Source organism: Capsella rubella, unplaced genomic scaffold, assembly GCF_000375325.1.
Source record: "Capsella rubella cultivar Monte Gargano unplaced genomic scaffold, Caprub1_0 scaffold_2, whole genome shotgun sequence".
NCBI lineage: Eukaryota > Viridiplantae > Streptophyta > Magnoliopsida > Brassicales > Brassicaceae > Capsella > Capsella rubella.
In genome coordinates, this window is record NW_006238922.1 from 9,578,477 (window position 1) to 9,597,895 (window position 19,419).

Consider the following 19,419-nt stretch of genomic DNA (forward strand, 5'->3'; position numbering starts at 1 on the left):
TTGATACAGTGTGTGTTCTTTTCTTTTGCTGTATGTTTTGGAAGTTTGTGAGTAAGCACTTATTATTATTTTCTTTCAAATCCTAATTATATTTCATCACTGCCATGTTCTTTACCGATATAATTACATCATCGTCACATGCACTTACTTGAATTATCTTTTCTTTTTTAAAGAATTTTTTTTTAAAAAATATCAAAACCAAAACCTAATCTTCTTATTAATCACAAAGCTAAAAGAGTTTAAGTAAACACACTATAAAGACAGAACTAAAGTAAAGCTATGGATTTGTCTTCTGAAACAAAACAACTACTTAAAAACTCTCTTCCCATCGTCGCCGGAGAGCTAACTGTCACCGGAGAAATGGGTGTTTGTTACAAAGAGTGTTTGAAAAACCACGCGGCTAATCTCGGCGGCCATGCTCTCGACGGTTGCGGCGAGTTTATGCCGAGTCCCACCGCCAATTCCACTGACCCTTCTTCCCTCCGTTGCGCAGCCTGTGGCTGCCACCGTAACTTCCACCGCCGTGACCCTTCCGAGAATCTCAACTTCCTCACCGCGCCGCCGATTTCCTCTCCTTCCGGCACTGAATCGCCGCCGTCTCGTCATGTGTCTTCACCTGTTCCTTGCTCTTACTACACCTCAGCTCCCCCACATCATGTGCTTCTCTCTCTCAGCTCCGGCTTCCCTGGCCCGTCAGATCAAGATCCAACGGTGGGTAGGTCAGACAACAGCTCAAGAGGAGCAATGAGGAAACGAACGAGGACCAAGTTCACGCCGGAGCAGAAGATCAAGATGAGAGCGTTCGCTGAGAAAGCAGGTTGGAAGATCAACGGCTGTGATGAAAAGTCGGTGAGGGAGTTCTGTAACGAAGTTGGGATTGAGAGAGGAGTTCTTAAAGTGTGGATGCATAACAACAAGTACTCACTTCTCAACGGCAAGAACAGAGAGATCGAACATGGTCTGTGTCTGAACACTCACAGCTGTAACAATGATGGTGATGGGTCTTCATCTTCTTGAAAGAAAGATTAAAGATTTGGGTTAAACCGTATTAGGATACTTTAATTTGGGAAAATATGAGCATTAACCGGTTTTAAAATCTTATTATGATAGTGTTCTTTCTCTCTAACATGTTAATCGATCTTGATATATATATATATTTATGCAGTTTGATATTTTCTGTTGTCTTCACATTGACAGAGATGTCTGTGTTCAGAGATCATGATGGGTTTTTGATAATAAATGAATTTTTAATACGAAGGGTAAACTTAAAAGCCAATTCGATCGATAGATCATTTCTAATTATAGTAAGTGCCCTAATTGTGATTTGTAGAAATCAAAAGATTCGTTTCTTTGTTTACTTTGCTTATATTATTCAATGTTATCTTCTGTATTATTGGAAATAATCACCTGAACTTTAGAGATAAAGTAAGTAAAGTTTGCTTAATGAAGATACGACGACGTGGTTTAATCAAAAATTGTAACAAACTATGGCGTGGCAGAATATAATTAGGGCATCTGGGCGGCACATTATTGTTATACTATATCATATGATTTAAAGTTATTAAAATGCGGGCTTATCTCTTTCCATTTAGGGGATAAGCTTTGGCAACAGCAACCTTGCTTACTTATCCTCATTAAGAATAATACAAATGTTACAATATCGATTTATTAAATATCTATTCTTGTTTGTGGCTCTTCTCACACCACTAATTAATATTTATTATAGATTCATTTTATTTCCCTATTAAAAGCAAAGAAATCGGTCCTCATGTATCTTGATTCTTGACGAATCATAGCAAATGCTTTTTCACGTATAAAGCTCAAATGCTTGGGACAAAACTATATTTCACCATGTATGTACGAAGTAACGAAGCTAAAAGCCTGAACAAAAGACAAGCCGGTACGATATATCCGTGGCAGACAGACCATTGTATGCCAACAAGCTTTGTAGATCAATGACTTTAACTACATGCACTATATAATAGTTAATGATCCAACTTATGGTCTACAAGAACACATTTTTGTATGCTACTATAAATTACAAATCGGTAAGTACTGCTTATGGCAGGATGATTGATTGAAAATTTTGTATGCTACTATAAATTACAAATTAAGATTCCATTCGGACAAATCATATCGGATTTAGATGTTTATTGGTCCGATGAATGAATGTAGAGGGACAGTCGATATCATTAAGGTTCACACATTTTATATGCTTCCGTGGAGGGACAGTCGATATCATTTGAGAGATAGTTTCAAACCTTAAATGAGAATGATACTAAATGGGATCTCCGACAAACATTTGAATACCATACATGCTTCAAACTATATATATAGCTCAAAGTTAAACTCGAATATTATGGATACATAATGGCTGTGAATTTGTTAGGGTTTTTTGAAATAAAAATAAAAATCTGCTGAAACGGGCAAGCTAGGAGGAAATAAATATAACTCAAAAGCCCATCAGTTTATTCATTTTGCTTTTTCGAGAGCTAGACCCAATAACAGACTAAAGAACATTTTATCAACCAAGCCACAATTAAGGGATCCGTTAAGTCATTCACCAACCCAAGACTTGGAAAGGTAAACCGTTTAAGCATTACAAGAAATCAGTATCCGGTTCAGTGGGGATCTTTCCATCCAGAATCAATAAATGATTATTCAAGACCATGATCATATGTTTTACTCCAAGTTTAGGTTTAGGATCATGTCTACTTCCTATAACCATTCAAAACATTGATATGTCTGAAGTAACCTAACCCCTATCCATGATCCATAATGAAAAATATCTGGTCCGAACCTAAGTAAAAGCTAGCCATAATTTAATAGACCGAGTGTTAAAAAGATAAATTTAAATCAATACATAAACACACAGACGAGTCAAATAGTTAAATAAGTCGATTTATGTAGTAGATTTTCTTAATAATTATGCAGTTGTCGTCATCAACATCATTATCAATTTATCATAGAAAAGTGACGTTTATTGTTAATTGTAACAAAAATTGACGTTCATTGTTTATGATTTAAGGAGTATTACCAAAAAAAATGTCAACAATCATACATTTAAAAGAGGAGTGGATACGTCAGCATCAATGTCTGGTCCATATCTACGAGAACACGTGTAGCATTGCATCTCTATTCCACGTTGAAAATGAAACCAAATTTGGCGAAATTAATTTTGCTTTTAACACCTAAAAGAAAAGGACTAAATAATAAAAGACGCATCGAAAATTAAAATGGAGTTTTTTGAACTTTTCAACATATAAAAATGAAGCATCTGCCATATAATGATGCACTACATTGTTTGTCAATCAAAGTTATGGACAGTGACTTGCCCATGTTTGGACGGTCGAAAGGCCAAACTCTCACGAGGTTACATACCCGAACCCATCAATAATACACCTACCAATTGTTCACCATAAGCTAGCTACATTCTACACACGGGCAATTATATTCCGGGCTAGGTCGTGATCCAATCCAAATTGTCACAATTTTCACAAATATAATTATATATATTTTTTAATTAACAACTTTTATAGTAACTAAAACCCTGTTTTGAAAATCAAACTAACTTTACATAAAATATAAAAAATATGAATAGTTTGTTATCTTATCTGTTGTATTCGGACTATCTAATTATTTCATAAAATATATTTAACTTGAAATCTTATTTTCTAAATTTTTGAAATACTAGTATCCTATAAACTGTACGCATTATCCCGTCATTTTTATGATTGTAAATAGTAATTTTATTTGATTTATATCCGCTTTTATTTAATCTTTGCCTTATTCATGCACATATATAGCTTATAATTTTAGTAATGAAATTGAGTAAAAAGGTGGCTTACAATTAATGAAAAATCTAAAGTTTTAAGATTAAAAAGTGGTTTTAATTAAAGAAAATCTACAATTCTATAAAAGTAGTGTGGTTGAAAATGGTTTTTAATTAAAGAAAACCTCACGTTATGACTCTTACAAGATGATATTTTATTTTCTGACAAAAACAAAAGAGCTGTTTTTTTTTCTTTTCTTCTAAACCTTTAAATGAAACAGTTGAAACTCCAAGAGAAAAAGGGCAAGAGTGAACCAATGAATGTTTGAAGCAAAGTGACAAATGGAGAATAGCCCGAGAAGCAATGTCATACCTTTGACTCTTGAGTTCTCCCACGTTGAACTTTGTCCGTTCTCCGAGACAAATGACCAAAACTAAAGTTTTCATTACATACATATATTCGAATCATTTTAATTCAAATCCTAATGTATTGAATATCATCATGCTACAAAAAACAAACTTTATTCTCTCTTCTCCCTTTCGGACATCTCAAGCACACTTATTTTTGAAACCCAAAAATAAAATAAAAACATTAATATCAAAAGAAAAAAATGAGAAAATATATTTAATTTAGAAAGCAAGATATTATTACCATAGGGGAGATATTACATAAAAGAAGAGTTGTGTAAGAATGAGATATTTTCCCATCCACAAATCTCGCACCTGATTCCATAACAAAAAAATTCATCTTCTTCTTCAACGCACATCTAGTGACTTTTTATATGTCCGTATACGTTGTCTCTCCCAATAGTTGAAAGATCTCTTGACGAACTTTTTTTTGGAATTTTCTTGGGGTGGCAAAAGTCATTAAAAACACTAATCATGTTTATGTACCTCTTGAAGACGTTTTTGCGTTTACTTTAAACCACACAAACGCGTTCGAATGGGTATTCTAACGACGACGAAGACTTATACTAACTTCGATTTTGGTGTTGGTTTTAAACAGTTTGTGTACGGTAACACTTTCGTAGTTCTCGATGCTTTCTGGGGTTCTCTCTCTAATCTCTTCTTCTCATTCAGGTAACGTTAAATTTCTTCTCCTTTGTTTTATTTTCTCTGCTTTCGAGTTCTTATTGGTTAATGGGTTTGTGTTCATTTAGAGTTAATTCAGACAAAGAGACAAGCTTGGTCGTGTTCAAGAAACATAACACAAGCGATTCCTCTGTTTACGGAGATCAAAATCAAATTGGTGGAACACAAGACGATGATGAGATGGAAAGCTCTCTGGTTTCGATTAGCAAGAGATGCGAGTTTTATTCCGACAAGAAAAGTATCGTTGGTTTTGTAGAAGAGCCTAAAGCGTTTACCTTTAAGTTTCATGATTACTCTGCTACTGTTCAGGAGGAGGAGATGAAGAAGAAGAAGACTGTGAGATTCTCGGATATTGAGGAATCGAACACGACTTCCATGGGTTTGGAGAAATCAGAATCAGAGGATTTTGTGAAGGAACACGTGAAAGAAGAGATGTTGGTTTATGAGTTCATGAATTGTTGTGTCTTAAAAGAACTTTTAGATCACGAAGAAAACTTGTTTGATGATGATGATGATGGGTTTATAGAACTCAATCCAAGTTTACAGAGATCTCACTTTGCTTATGGAGAAAGAGAAGAAGAAGAAGAGTTTATGCAGAGAGAAGAAGAGCTGATGAATATGGGGTTTGATGAACAAGAAGAGGTATATGATGAGTATGATGATGGTTCAGATTCAGATGATGATGAGTTTGAGCATAGTGATGTGATTGAGAAACTGAAAACAGAACTAAGGACTGCAAGAACAGGAGGATTATGCACCATTCTTGAGGAATCAGAGACTACATTGGAAGAGCTGAAACCACTCAAGATTGATTCAAAACCAGATCAGCACAAAGACAGAATCTCTGAAATTCACAAGGTTTACAAGAGCTATGCGGTTAAGATGCGAAAACTCGATGTCATCGATTCTCAGACGATGCATTCCATCAGTAAGTTAATCAATCCCTTTTTTTAATCAATGTTAAACGTTTTTGACATATTAGCAATGACATGTCTTTAGAGTCTTTTAATATTTGTCTGATTCCACCTCTTGCTTTGATTGTGAGGACATGAATGATTGTCAAAGAATGTCTCTTTCCTTCTTAAATGTTGTCTCAACTACTCGAAGTATAATATTTGTTGGTGGGGTCTATAGTAGTAACATATTGGGTTTGATTTGCAGGTTTGCTAAAGCTAAAAGATTCACCTAAACCAAGCAAAAACAAAGCTAAAGCGCCTAAATCTCCTCTGCATCAGAATCTGTGGCCATTCAAGAAACATAAGCTTGAATGCGATCCGATTGAGAAAGAAGCTAGTAGAGACTTTGAGACTGTCTATGTAGGCCAACTTTGTCTCTCGTGGGAGATGCTTCAATGGCAATACGCTAAAGTCTTGGAGTTTGATTCTCAGGTTCCTTTTTATCAATACAATTTAGTAGCTGGAGAGTTTCAACTATTCCAAGTTCTGCTTCAACGGTTTGTGGAGAATGAACCGTTTCAGAACTCATCTAGAGTTGAGACTTACTTAAAGAACCGTCGCCATTTTCATAATTTCCTTCAGATTCCCCTTGTAAGAGGTAAGTAAACATGTTTTCACTATTCAGTTTATGTACTAAGCCTTTCTTGCTAATACAAAAATCTGCAATGTTTTCAGATGACCGTTCCTCGAAGAGTAATAAGAAATGTAAATATGAAGGAGAATTCGCGGTAAAGATTGAAATGTTGAGAGAGATTATCCGAGAGTCAATGAGTGTTTTTTGGGAGTTTCTTTGTGCAGACAAAGATGAGTTTACTTCAATGATGAAAGTTTCTCACCAAACTCAAGTCTCTCCACAAGATCCTCTAGATCTTGAGCTCTTGACAGATATCAGAACTCATTTCCAAAAGGTATGTAACTCTCCCATTATCTCCCATTCATTTTGTCAAATCACATCAATGTTCTATATCCCACTCAAGAATTTGTTCTTGCTGTAATGTAGAAGGAGAAGAAGCTAAAGGAAATACTAAGAAGCCAAAGCTGTATAGTAAAGAAGTTAAAGAAGAATGAGTCGAAGAGTAGTGTTGGAATCAAGGATGACATACTGATAGCTCAAATCGAACTGAGACTTGTTTCAAGAGTGATGAACATGTCAAAACTTACCACTGAGAAGTTAGTTTGGTGTAGGGAGAAACTTGACAGGATCAGCTTCAACGGTCGAAAGATTCACATGGAACCATCTTTCTCTTTGTTACCTTTTTGAGCCTTCTCTGCATATAAGATTTAGATCATAGATGTTGGAACATTTTGGCTTCATCAGATCCAGGAAGATGTCTTTTTGTTGTTGTTCCTGAGAACAAAATTTTATATCATAATGATGATATATTGTAGCTTAGTTTTGTGATTTTCTCCTTCTACATTTTATTACTACAGTTGATTAATCTATGATTAGTTGAATAAAATCACAATAGAAAATATTTATTTTCACATTAAAGATCCGAATTCATATACAAAGCCACAAAGGACCTTTATTCCTGAACACTACACAGTACACTACACACTGAAGCAGCAATGTATTTCTGATTCAAACCTTGAGGCTTGAACTTATAGTGGGCCTTGGGCCGTTTGGCTTAATAATCTCTGTTTTGTAAGCCTAACAAGCCTGTAAAATCTCGTCTGTTAATGATCATAATTCAAGATGTGATCTGATCCGTCCGATCTAGGGCAAAAGGGTATTGTAAGTGAAAAAGCCCTTATATAAGATTAAGCTTAGCTTATAAAGCCACTTCTCTGCTCCGTCAAGCTGAGGAGGATAAAACCCTAGCAGATACGAGAGGGTTGTGAGAGAGAGAGAGAAGCGAAAATGGTGCAGCGTCTTGTTTACCGATCGAGGCACAGTTACGCCACCAAATCAAACCAGCACCGGATCGTCAAAACCCCAGGTCTGTTCTGTTTCTTCAGCTGAGAAATCAAATTCTGGATTCACCGATCTATCAGATGTGTAATGTATTTTGTGTATTCTTTGATTTGCAGGAGGTAAATTGACTTACCAGACCACAAAGAAGAGAGCCAGTGGTCCTAAATGTCCCGTTACCGGCAAGCGTATCCAGGGTGTAAGTAGTCTTCTGTTTCTTATCTCTTAGATTTGATTTGGTAACATGTTGATTCTAAAGTTGTGTCCTTTGATTGATTTTGGATTGACCCGGAAATGATAATTAGATTGAGTCTTTGAGTTGATTGTGTTGAGGTTGCAAATGCATTGATTGTTGCAAATGTAGTAGCTTTGGTTGATTTGTGAGTGTGCTTATTGACGGTCTTGTGCTGGTTAGATGAATCCACATCAGTAGATAACTTTATCATAAGCTAAATTTAGTGCAGCCTTGTTACTTTTAGTTTTCTCCTTTTGTATGTAAGGAGTCTTCTTTTATCTTGGCGGCAGAAACTTTTGTACTATGTGTATGTATTTTGTATTCTTGGTGTCTGAAAATGTATTAGTTTTGTTTCTGTTGTGCTTATTGACGGTCTTGTGCTGGTTAAGATTAATCCACATCAGTACATAACTTTATCATAAGCTAAATTTAGTGCCGCTTTGGTCTTTACAAGTTTTCTCATTTTGTATGTAAGAGTAACCTTATTTCCTTGGCGGCAGAAATCTTAATAACTGTTATTGTTTGGTTTACATCAATTGTAATTGATGTGGTGTTAGTTGTTTCTGCCATCTTTCTTCAGCACCTAAACTTGTTTCTCTTTGATTCTTTAGATCCCTCACTTGAGGCCTGCTGAGTACAAGAGGTCTCGATTATCCAGAAACAGGAGGACTGTTAATCGTGCTTATGGTGGTGTTTTGTCTGGTTCTGCTGTTAGGGAAAGGTTAGTTCTTGAGCTCAATCTTTGTATCAGTTTTCTTTATAAACAAAGGACTAATTTAATTGCTTCTTGTGATTACAGAATCATCCGTGCTTTCCTTGTGGAGGAGCAAAAGATTGTGAAGAAGGTTTTGAAGCTTCAAAAGGCAAAGGAAAAGGTTGCTCCCAAGAGCTAGACCCATTTAGTTTTTATCTTTTATGGCTCTGTTCTAGCGATAGTACTGGTTGCAGAGAAACATTGTGTACTCATCCAAATTTTTAAGCTTTTTTGTATTGGTTTTGAATCTTTGCCTCTGTCGACAATTCGCTTCGGTTTTGATTTCTCGTTTCTTTGAGTTCATCCTACCCTCTTATCTTATCTTTTGGACATGATTAATACTTTTTATCGGTTTGAAGTATAAAGCTAAAATTGTTTATCCCGACGAGAAAATTACGAATCATATTCCTTCTCTTCGGTAGATTATCTGGATTAAACTTGTTTTGGGGACAAAAGCTAAACACAACAAAGACATACGCTTCTATATGTTTACTCGAATTGTTCTGTATGAAAATTACAACCCGATGATCACAAGGTTCAGATACTCAAGCCGCACACGTACAACGTCTTATATCATAACACATACTCCTCCCAGTTAAGCTTTAGACCAAAGCATTTTGTAAACACCATAACTCTGAGTGAAGGTAGTAACTATTTTGACTGAAATGCTCAGATATACATTATGGAGGGTACAAATATTGAACAAAAATCCTCAGGCTCAGACTTGCAAAAACTCTCAAGTTTGGGTGTTTGTATCAGAAACCTTGCTTCATCCAACTCGCTGAATCAAGATTTTTTTGGCAAGGATCGATTTATAGGTCTTGAAAAATTTGTAACACCTAACTTTCATTATATGATATTTATTCTCTTTCATTGCCGATTGCCTAATCTGCTATGGTATGACGTAATTATATTGGCATGTAAAATGTTCTTTTCATACTTAAATACGACTCCGGATTAAGTTTATAACTCATTGTGTTTATGAGTTAGGAATCGTTTAAAAAAAAAACCCATTAGTTTGAAAGAAGAATCCGAAAAAAGCAGAGCTTTAAGCAAACATATAAAAATCTTGGGGATATGATCATGTTATATCATAAATATATTGAATAACGTCTCTCAAGTAATGGAGAAAGAAGTAGACAATGAGGAATAGTAATTATCTAGCAACATGGAGTGATGCTTCTGATCTCCAACATTACTTGAAGGCAAGTGATGTAGAGCATGATGATCCGGATTCGTATTACTCAATATATTCTCCTCAAAACGGGTCTCATGATGGTGCTCTTGTGGCAGACTCACCAATGCAGGACACTGTTCTTGGGCCAATACCGAACTAGTGAGGTCCCCTATATGATTTGTGTATTCTTCCAGAAACGATGAGTCTGTTGACGAGATCATGTAGTTGGTAATGAACTTTGGGAACTGAGGTGGTTGTGTTTCTTGTGGGAAAAGCAAGAGGTTTCTCAGGTGCTGTTGGTCTAGACGAGAGCCAGGACTGTCGGAGGAACTGAAATCCAAGTAAGAAAAGGGGCTAGTAGTTGTACAAGTACTAGTCTTGGTAGCCTCTTTATGATCGAAGCATGAACTCGGTTGGGTAACATTCATGTCTTCATTGTAAAACTTGAAGCAAGAACTATTTTGGAGGATCTTGTCTGAAGAAATTTGGGATGTGTTTGATGGTTTTTCATAGGGTTTTATATGGGTGCTTTCGTCTTGCGGTAATGAGGAAACAAAGGAGTGAGAGATAGCTCTAAAAGCCGTTGTGTTTATCTTCTTTAATATTCTGCATATTGCCCATGAATCCTGCATTTCACATATACAAATAAGATTAAACTAACTAGGTAACAAAATAAATAGTCCAAAGGAAAGAAAAATACGAAAGAGTATAAAATATAAAAATAAGATTTGACTGCAAAAAATCAAAGAAAAATACAAAAAAAAAAGACTTGTTTTTGGTCCATAAATAAAACTTATGCACAATTAACTACAGACAAAAGTATCATTTGTCAACTTTATAAGAAACTAATTTCTTTATATAAACGAAACCATGTCATAAATTATTGACTAATTAATTGAGTTACCTTTAACTCAATTCCTTTAAACACATTACATATCTATATGCATGGAATTATACAACATGTCAACATATGAGCGTATAACTAAAATACTATGGTAGCTTAAGTGCTTAACCACTAATTAATAACGTGTACATTGCTTACGTTTGAAGAGACATGATGAGTATCACCGAGGGTGTGTGAAGAAGTAGAAGGCAAACGGAACTCATGCATCATCCAATCTGTCTTAATGCCTTTAGCAGCTTTTCCACTGTAATACACAAGTGACTTCCTCAGGCCAATGAATTTGCTTCCGTCCGATGAGTATATCGGCCTGTCCGTTCCCGTGGCTTTCCAGAATCCAGCACCAGTCACTCGGTTCGGTCTCGTGCTGTTCCTATACTTTCTATCTCTTGGACAGTAGAAGTACCACTCTTTCTCACCCATCATCGCAAATTCTACATTCATCAAACATATATATTTTAGGGTTTTCGAAAGAAGAGGAAGATATGTAGAAGGTAAAAGAGATTGTACGTACTTGGAAGATCCCATGGGTCATATTTGTAGATGTCGAGCTGTGTAATGAGCTTGATGGAGAGTGGGCGATTTTCAACCTTCCGCTTAAGATAGAAACTCACGAGCTCTTCGTCTGTTGGATGAAATCTAAACCCAGGCAACAACACATCTTCCATTTTCATAGCTTCTTCGTTAATCTCTCCCATATTAGTATTAGTGAATGTTTTGGACAAGTGCTTAAACTTTGAACACTTTGTGTATGAAGAAAGATATTGTGTTAGTGTGACAAGAGTAGTGAGATTTTTTTTAAACCCTAAATGGAAAAAAGAGAGAGTTGGTATGAGTGAAGTTTATTTGCTTGATTCGAACACAAATATATGCTGCCCTGTGAGGGGTCTGACCCCGAAGGATCAGCCGCCTTTTCTGCTGATTTATTGACAAATATTTTAATGGAGATCAGAGTTTAATTTGTTTGAAATCAAAAGTGTTTAAGTACTTAGTAGAAGCATCTCTAGATCAAAGTTTGCGTACTGTCTTGGGGTATACGTCATAGTATAGTTTAAATTTGACCTCTTTTTGGACTGTCTTATATATGGCAAGAGAAGTTGCATCATTTGTTTGTAACCAAAATACGTTTGGCATGCATATACTTTTTCCATTGTCTAACTATCTTGACTTCCTATTAATTAGATACGTATCGTGGAATTATAAAAGCGTCTACGTGACATGTTAATATTTCTCAACGTTGTGTTAGTTTTTGTAACCAGTTCGTTTTAAATTATTTGAAGGTTCTATATAAGGCAATAAGCATTATAGTGAATAATTTATACAGTGTGTAATTTATTATTTATGTAAACTCATGTAATTAATTAAGAAATGTGTTAAGGCCGTCCCTCTTGTTTGACGTGTGTGACAAAAACCGAGGCGTACCAAAAGATTCGAAACTAGAACTAACATAGCATTAGTTAAATTAATTTAGTTTTAAAGAATCTAATGCTATGCTCAAAATCCGAAATATCTCTGAACGTTTCATTCTTATTCGAACAGCTTCTTCTATTCCCACTGATTTCTGTCAGGCACTAGCAAATTTAGGTTTTTGACTCTAAAGACAAATGCTAACATGTGTGATTGAATATATAGTATGTTAACAATTCTATCCCTTTTTAAAAATCTAATCGGATGTTTTCTTCTGTTGTATTCTTCTAATCGCTTAATTTTGACCACACTATACTTCTCATAAAATTTATCTACGACAAAAGAATGACTTCTATACGATTTTCATGTCCACATGCATGTGTATTAGTTTTGAATTAGTGAAAGTGATTAGACAAAATAAATGAATACTTATTAATGACTTGTAGATACTACGAACTAAAAAACACATTTACAAGAGGGCGCCTGAAATATTCACAAGGTAAAAAGTCAAATCTGCCTATTTTTAACTTCTTAATTTTGATGTGGGTTTTGGCAAAATATCGAATACCAAAGTATAGAATTTCTCAATAATTTTCTTGCTTTTAGTAAATCTGGTTGAGGTTCAAAATTTACTTCATCAATAACCTATGATTTCTTTAATATTTTCTTCTCTACAAGTACCATCAATTTTATCAAGTATTTACTTTAGTGTCAAATAGTTATTAATACACATACCAGCTAAATAGGTAAAAATTTGAAATTTTTAAAAGTGACCGAGACTAATGCATGATGTTCAACTAGACTTTATATAGAAGTTGTACTAATTACTACTCTGTATTTAGTATTTACGTTACGTTTTACTTTTGTTTCCTAACGAATTTTAGAATTTCAGTATGACTTTTAAAGTCAGTATCCTATTGATTGACTTACTCCAAACCATGATCGAACTATAGGCCAAACTCTAAGAATACATCAAATTCAATGAGATCACAAAAAGCCAAGTTTCCTCGGTTAATACCCATTTTGTCTCTTCAAATTTTCTGTTGACTCAGTTTGTTTGTTTTTTAACTTCCCAAACGTGTATACTTGATTTTAGAGCTTTAATTAAATTTTAATGACCCATTGTCTTATTAAGTAATAGTATGAAAATGTTAGGAGTCAAAGTATGGAAGTCTTCAAGCCCAAGCATCCATACCTCTGTCTTCGCGAACATGTTGTATGAGTATTAATAATGTCTTTGGCTCTGTCTTTAGAAAACACATTTACATTGCACCCAAAAAGTCTACTCCATCTCCACTACCATTTTTGAATAATATATCATTAGAGTAACCGACCTCCTTAATCAATCCTCATCAATAAGACTATGGTCAATTAATTGAATAAGAAAGATTTTGGCTTGCACTACAAAATTCAAAGAATCCAATATTAAAATAAGGAGAATTATAAATTTATAATATGTGGACACTTCACTATGTCCAGATCTAAAGAACCATACACTCATTGCAAGAGAGCCTCTAGAACATTATCAGATCATCAACTCTCTCTAATCCGTTGCTAGCACTCACAAACAATGCTTAAACTGCACTACTTCACTTCGTATCATCTATCTATTGGCTATATACACTTGGAGACCATTTTTTTGCAGAATCTATAACCTCACAATTCTCCTCTGCTCTTCAAATTCATCTACTCCAGTGCTTCCTCCCTCTTACCATAGCCACAGTTGTTTTATATGATTTTCTAAACTACATTATTAAAATGTAACTAAGTATCAAGTCCTTATGAAAGACCTTGTAGACAAATAGATTTAACAAAACCAGTGTGTGGTACAATAATACATGCAAAACAAAAACCCAAAGTAGAACAACAGCTCGATAATGTTTATATACAAATCTCAACTTCAACTACTTAGCTCTTGGAAAAAGAAAGGCAAAACGCAAACCAGTTCTGTTTCTGATTTATAAAACTACACCTCCGTGACACAAGTATCATCCATTAGCCAACCTCAGGGCAGATAAACAAACATATATCCAAAATCCAATGTCTTAATCTTCTTTGAATTCTTTAGTAGGACGTGCTTCGAATCCTCCATCTTCTCTTTTCTCAAGAGAATATGGCATGTAAGTTCCCAGAATACGATCCCACATGACAAAGAAAGGCTGAGAGAAATTGTATTTGGTTCCATAGAGCTGATGATGGATATCATGGTAAGCCGAGTTGTTCTTGAAGACCATATGGAATAAGTTTCCAGGAAGCCAGAGACCACAATGGTCATCCACGGTCTTGATTGTGGCGAAAGAGAAGAAGAAGATGGAAGTTCTTGGAGACATACCAGAGACTAGGAAAGATAAGGCCCCACCAATTGTATCCAAGAGAAGACCTTCCACTGGATGGTTGTATAACGCTCCATATGCATATGGGACAATGAGACGGTGGTGTTGAGAGTGGATATGTTTGTATAAGAACTTGTTGTGATGCATATATCGATGCATGAAGTATTGCCATGTGTCGAGGATTATCATGGCTGTCACAAACTGTCTTGCTAGAACCAAAAGGGAAAACTGTTGCGCTTTGTCTGCTTCGTCATCACTTTCTGTCACCTGCATAGACAATAGAGCAGCATATTTGATGAGGGTTAACGCAAGAAACCAGAACAAACAAAAAATAAGTTATTCCATGGTATTGACAAATCATCTATGAGAGACGAGTCAAATAAGAAAATGAAATCTCTCAAAGACATTTCTAGTAACCCGCGCGGTCCACGACATAACAAGTACTGAGGCTAAACAACATTCAAGTGCCAGGAAATGCAGCAGAGTAGAGGTAACGAAGGCAAACAATAATCTATGACACAGCTTCAGGGATTATAACAGCATTCCTGCTATCACTACATAATAACTCATTGTAATTTATTCAACAAACAACCTTGTCTAATCAGATTTAGAAAGGTTGTTTATTGCTACTCGGCTATTTCTTGGTTGAGTACAGTTTTCTCATCACTCATCAGCTAAGCTGATAAAAACCAAAACCAATACCTTCCTTTACTCCTCTCTGAATCCAATACAACTGAAAAACACAGGACTAACCAACAGTCCTAGGGTGAATTCTAGAACAACCTACTCTCTCACAAGTCCCAAACCAATTGCCAATACACTAACAACGCCTTTCACTGGTCTCTTAAATCCTTATTACTCAAGCTATCCTCTAACTCTAACTCTCTGTCTAGTTTATAACACTAATAGTCATGAAAGATTAAGAATAGTTCATCTATAATCTATATCCAAGACTTAAAAACTTTCTTCTGGCATCCTTACTTTAAATTTGGTCAAAGAACCTACACATTTGACAAATGCTCCAACTAAAATCAGATCATTAATGCAAAAAAAAAATTCTCTTTTTGGGTGGAAAACTACAGCAACCCAAAAAGATTCAACCTTTTGTAAAATTCATCATCATCCATCACACCCATAAAAACGTCAGCATCAGATATCAAGATTCCCCAATTTGTTACCATTTTTTCACTCAAACTTCACAAAGCAAAAAACTCCAAAATGGGGAGAGAAGAAAAAAAAAAACCAAAACATTACCGTGAACAAAAGGATAGCGACAACAGCTTGAACAACCTGCTGAAGAAGAACACCTTTCACAACAGCAGATTTCGAGACAAGATTCTTCTCTGCTTCTTCAGCCTTAGAATGTAATCTATAACTCTCCAAAGACGACAGCGCTACGTATATCCCAGAATACAACCAATACACCACAATTGGAGCAACAGTTCCAAGCAATTCATCCGATACAGCAAAACCCATCATTCCCTAAAATCTCTCCTAATCTCAGATCCTCTTCATCAACCAAACGCAAATGATGCAGAGGGGAGAAAAAAATATCCCAAAAAAGCTAAAGATTATTCTTTTCACAGGAATCGAGAGAGACAACTTCCAAAGGTTTGATTTTTATCTTTCAATCGGGGAAGATTTGATAATTGAATCGATGATTGGGGATAGTTTAGGGTTTGGGCGTATTGAGTTGACAAATCAACGATGAAGAAGGAAACAAAACCAATACTTGCGTTTTGTCTGAGAGACAGACGTGGCTGAACTGTACTCATTGACAGAAAAAAAATTAAAATATCCAAGTTATCCAGTGAGGTCATATCTACAGTGACCTGACCTACGTGACGAAATCTAAAGCGTTTATAATTTTTGAGTTGATCCTTAACGTTCGATTCGGTAACCAAAATATCTCGTTAACGTGTTACTTATCGTATCTGATTTTCACTGTTACCGCTTCGTGATTGGTTTGTTTCATGTCGTCTGTGAAAACGACGCCGTATATGTTGGATGCTTGAAAATTTTGATAATGTTGGGTTTTTAAATATTTTGATATATCAACTTGTAGAAAATACAACATTATTTAGCTTCACAATTGATCAAATTTCCAAAAATTGTATAACCCCGTTTCAAACCGCACATAAGATGATCCATAAGATAAAACAGTGTGGTACTTGATCGAGTGGCTTAACTGGAGAAATATTAAGACAAGATATGATCTTTAATTTCGCTATTTCTGTATAAATGTTTTGGAATAAACATAGAGTACGTACTATATCATATAAGGAGGCAATATGAATTAATCCTTCTAGTGAAAAACAAACAAAAAACAACAACTACAGAAAACCATCTTTTCTTTTAAACACAAGTTTACGGAAACTAATTAAAGAACTCGAAATGATGCTGCCTCCGTTTAACATCCCAGATTCAACCTAGTGTCGTAAATCTTTTCTCGGTTTGTAACAGTAGTTGTTTTGTATTACCCAGGTCTAAAGCCCAATTTGGGATCATGAGATGGCACATTAGTAAAGGCATAGTATTTGACCCAAAAAAAGAGTAAAGGCATAGTATTATGTCGTAATGCAGTAGAATAGTCTACTCAGAGTAGATGATTTGATACTCTAAAAGTAATTAAATATAGAGACTAGATGATGGAGAGTATAAAATCCTTTCTTTTAAAAACAAAATTATGGAAACTAAAGAACTCGAAATGATAATTAAAAATTGGTCCAAGACATACAGTATTATGTCGTACTGAAATAGTAGCTAGTAGTAGTAGTCTACTCATAGTAGAAGAATAATAGATATATAATTTGATACTCTAAAAGCTAAGTAAATATAGAGATTAGATGATGTGAGAGTATTTGGTTGCAGAAACAATTTTGAATTCGGCCACAACATTCAAAGTGTCGTCTTTGTCCAAGTAAGTCTTCCGAAGTTCAGCTAAAGCCAAAAAGTGTTTCCACCCCCAACCCAAGTTTGATTTCTCGTGCCAGTGTTTTACTGCAAAAAGAAAAAAAAAAGAAAAAAAAAAAAGAGAAGTGAAACATAGTTAAAAGAAAAAGACGAATGAATATCTCAAGAAGTATGAATTAATTATTGTTATGATTATTATAAGATAATAACACAACTGTCTTATAGAATACGAAACTACATTGGTATCCCATATGTTTGGAGCCAAGCGGGTCTAGAACTCGCAAATGTACTTGCGTGAATATCTTCTCATCTGATTTTAGTGTTTCAGTATCAGCTAAATGAAGATAAAGGGATAAATGTTTGCCATCTGATATAGAGTCACCCTTCGGATGCAGCTTTAGAATCCTACAACGTAACGCATGAAATATTATTGGACTCGTTAACATTTACACACTTGTATCTTTGTATAGTTACGTACATATTTCTTAGTGCAACATAGATATATATATATATAGAGGTACTAACCATTTCCTTCCTCCCAATTGAAAAACTTTTGGATGTGTAAACAGTCTCTTTCAACTTAGAAAGATTCTCAAGAGTCCAAGAGAACTTATTAGGGATTTTCTCATCAAAAGAAATGATCTCCCAATTGGTAAGAGGCGGAGCAACAAGAACATCAACACCAAACTCACATTGACCTCCCTCAAAGATGTATCCATCCTCAGGGTTAATAAATGTATCATATGGAAGCACTTGTTGCAATCCCCACACCATTTTGAGCGCATTGAACCGCTTTACTTGTACATCTGAAAATGTAATAGATATGGCTTTGTGAATATATGTATATACATACACGCATAGGTCTAACTAAAGAAATAAAAAGTTTCACCTTGAATAGTAAAATACTTGTTTTTCTTCTTGTTGTAGACAAAGAAGCGGAGTTCAGCGAAAACCTCAGTTGGTGGTGTGGATACCATCAAGCTCGTGCTGTCTAATTCCACGTACATGGATATATATCCACTTCCATTGTCCTTTTCGTTCCCTTTCGGATATACTATCAATCTCCTGTTTTTTTAAGAAACAGGACATAACTATTGATATGTCTTGTATGTTCTTCTGAAAACCGTATGACTTTATGTCATAGCTTGTATGTATGGGAGTTTAAGATATATATATATATAGATATATATACATTATATATATTTTTATAACGAAAAAATAAACAGATATATTGATATTTCTGATGATGATGTGAACAACGAAGAAAGCAAGATTTGGGTCTCTAATATATATACTGTACATGGCGCTTAGACAATCCGATCCGTACCAGTTGTATTTACCGGAGGTGAAAAGATGAGACTGGTATTTTTGATCAGAGGCGGCGGTAGAATTCTCAAGTTGTGAGAAGTTTTGAATCTTAAAGGGAATAAGAAGAAGGAGGATGCTGTCTCCAGCTCCTCACAATTGGAGAAACTGCTGCTAGTGCTGCGCATGAACCCATTCCTACGAATCTTAAGCTATAATGTATTTGTTGTGGGCACTATATGTATTTGACTATTGAGTTCAATCCTAGGTTTTGGACAATATATAAGTACGTTTTAGGAAAACTAGGTTTATATATTATATTTTCCTAAAACTTACTTATATCTTTTTTAATAAGTTAAATTGTTAATGGACTATTCAATATGAGCATGCAAATAATAATTACTAAGATGCTATTAATAAGAATGCAAATACATATGTGTAATTGGAAATAACATATTAGGGAATGCGTAACAGTTTCAATGTCTCAAATCGATTTTATTAGAATTAGAAGAGCCATGACTCGTGAATCCAGGCGTTGACACCGTTTAGAGTATACAAAACATCCAAATTTCAACTTGTGTTTTCTCCCATATCTGTATTTTTATAGTCAAGAGAAATGTTTGAGTAATGACAATCTCATCTTTCTTAACAATCTGTTTGAT

General features: G+C 35.0%; 6 protein-coding genes and 2 non-coding genes across 9 annotated transcripts; 5 read left to right on the forward strand and 3 right to left on the reverse strand.

Annotated features, from left to right (window-relative positions):
• The first annotated feature begins 199 nt into the window (after positions 1-199).
• LOC17894054 (zinc-finger homeodomain protein 11) lies at positions 200-1,164 on the forward strand. The gene has a single exon (XM_006302683.2). The coding sequence runs from the start codon at positions 280-282 to the stop codon at positions 1,015-1,017; it is 738 nt and encodes a 245-aa protein (XP_006302745.1). The 5' UTR covers positions 200-279; the 3' UTR covers positions 1,018-1,164.
• Positions 1,165-4,432: 3,268 nt separating this feature from the next.
• Positions 4,433-7,280, forward strand: LOC17896006. 2 transcript variants are annotated; one of them, XM_023788420.1, is made up of 5 exons: positions 4,433-4,852; positions 4,933-5,792; positions 6,026-6,418; positions 6,496-6,728; positions 6,821-7,280. In XM_023788420.1, the coding sequence occupies exons 1-5, from the start codon at positions 4,716-4,718 to the stop codon at positions 7,079-7,081; spliced, it is 1,884 nt and encodes a 627-aa protein (XP_023644188.1). In that variant the 5' UTR covers positions 4,433-4,715; the 3' UTR covers positions 7,082-7,280. The 2 variants fall into 2 exon arrangements, with proteins under 2 accessions (XP_023644188.1, XP_006302044.1); XM_006301982.2 differs by having other exon boundaries at positions 4,713-4,852; positions 4,944-5,792.
• Positions 7,281-7,600: 320 nt separating this feature from the next.
• LOC17895454 (60S ribosomal protein L34-2) lies at positions 7,601-9,024 on the forward strand. Its single transcript, XM_006302944.2, has 4 exons — positions 7,601-7,760; positions 7,852-7,931; positions 8,579-8,688; positions 8,767-9,024. Exons 1-4 carry the CDS (start codon positions 7,682-7,684, stop codon positions 8,858-8,860), a joined length of 363 nt encoding a protein of 120 aa, XP_006303006.1. The 5' UTR covers positions 7,601-7,681; the 3' UTR covers positions 8,861-9,024.
• Positions 8,181-8,263, forward strand: LOC111832248. The gene has a single exon (XR_002835286.1). It is a non-coding gene; the product is annotated as a small nucleolar RNA snoR110 (small nucleolar RNA).
• Positions 8,390-8,473, forward strand: LOC111832247. Its single transcript, XR_002835285.1, has one exon. It is a non-coding gene; the product is annotated as a small nucleolar RNA snoR110 (small nucleolar RNA).
• Positions 9,025-9,780: 756 nt separating the features above from the next.
• Positions 9,781-11,542, reverse strand: LOC17894744 (protein FEZ). Its single transcript, XM_006301054.2, has 3 exons — positions 11,314-11,542; positions 10,941-11,233; positions 9,781-10,524 (listed from the first exon to the last, which is right to left on the reverse strand). Exons 1-3 carry the CDS (start codon positions 11,495-11,497, stop codon positions 9,838-9,840), a joined length of 1,164 nt encoding a protein of 387 aa, XP_006301116.1. The 5' UTR covers positions 11,498-11,542; the 3' UTR covers positions 9,781-9,837.
• Positions 11,543-13,982: 2,440 nt separating this feature from the next.
• On the reverse strand, positions 13,983-16,276 carry LOC17894998 (sphinganine C4-monooxygenase 1). The gene is made up of 2 exons (XM_006302651.2): positions 15,794-16,276; positions 13,983-14,806 (listed from the first exon to the last, which is right to left on the reverse strand). Exons 1-2 carry the CDS (start codon positions 16,016-16,018, stop codon positions 14,252-14,254), a joined length of 780 nt encoding a protein of 259 aa, XP_006302713.1. The 5' UTR covers positions 16,019-16,276; the 3' UTR covers positions 13,983-14,251.
• Positions 16,277-17,381: 1,105 nt separating this feature from the next.
• On the reverse strand, positions 17,382-18,429 carry LOC17895403 (MATH domain and coiled-coil domain-containing protein At3g58410). The gene is given in 5 exon segments (XM_023788416.1): positions 17,382-17,539; positions 17,691-17,857; positions 17,978-18,000; positions 18,002-18,258; positions 18,342-18,429. Coding segments are annotated over 5 exon segments (693 nt in total).
• Positions 18,430-19,419: the final 990 nt, after the last annotated feature.

Coding starts and splice junctions, on each gene's coding strand:
- LOC17894998 (XM_006302651.2), bottom strand. CDS start 16,018: ATGATGGGTTTTGCTGTATCGGATGAATTGCTTGGAACTGTTGCTCCA. Junction 14,807..15,793: donor TCGCTATCCTTTTGTTCACG/GTAATGTTTTGG, acceptor TTGTCTATGCAG/GTGACAGAAAGTGATGACGA.
- LOC17896006 (XM_023788420.1), top strand. CDS start 4,716: ATGGGTATTCTAACGACGACGAAGACTTATACTAACTTCGATTTTGGT. Junction 4,853..4,932: donor AATCTCTTCTTCTCATTCAG/GTAACGTTAAAT, acceptor GTGTTCATTTAG/AGTTAATTCAGACAAAGAGA. Junction 6,419..6,495: donor TCAGATTCCCCTTGTAAGAG/GTAAGTAAACAT, acceptor CAATGTTTTCAG/ATGACCGTTCCTCGAAGAGT.
- LOC17894054 (XM_006302683.2), top strand. CDS start 280: ATGGATTTGTCTTCTGAAACAAAACAACTACTTAAAAACTCTCTTCCC.
- LOC17895454 (XM_006302944.2), top strand. CDS start 7,682: ATGGTGCAGCGTCTTGTTTACCGATCGAGGCACAGTTACGCCACCAAA. Junction 7,932..8,578: donor CCGGCAAGCGTATCCAGGGT/GTAAGTAGTCTT, acceptor TTGATTCTTTAG/ATCCCTCACTTGAGGCCTGC. Junction 8,689..8,766: donor GGTTCTGCTGTTAGGGAAAG/GTTAGTTCTTGA, acceptor TTGTGATTACAG/AATCATCCGTGCTTTCCTTG.
- LOC17894744 (XM_006301054.2), bottom strand. CDS start 11,497: ATGGGAGAGATTAACGAAGAAGCTATGAAAATGGAAGATGTGTTGTTG. Junction 11,234..11,313: donor TGACCCATGGGATCTTCCAA/GTACGTACAATC, acceptor TGATGAATGTAG/AATTTGCGATGATGGGTGAG. Junction 10,525..10,940: donor CTCATCATGTCTCTTCAAAC/GTAAGCAATGTA, acceptor TGTGAAATGCAG/GATTCATGGGCAATATGCAG.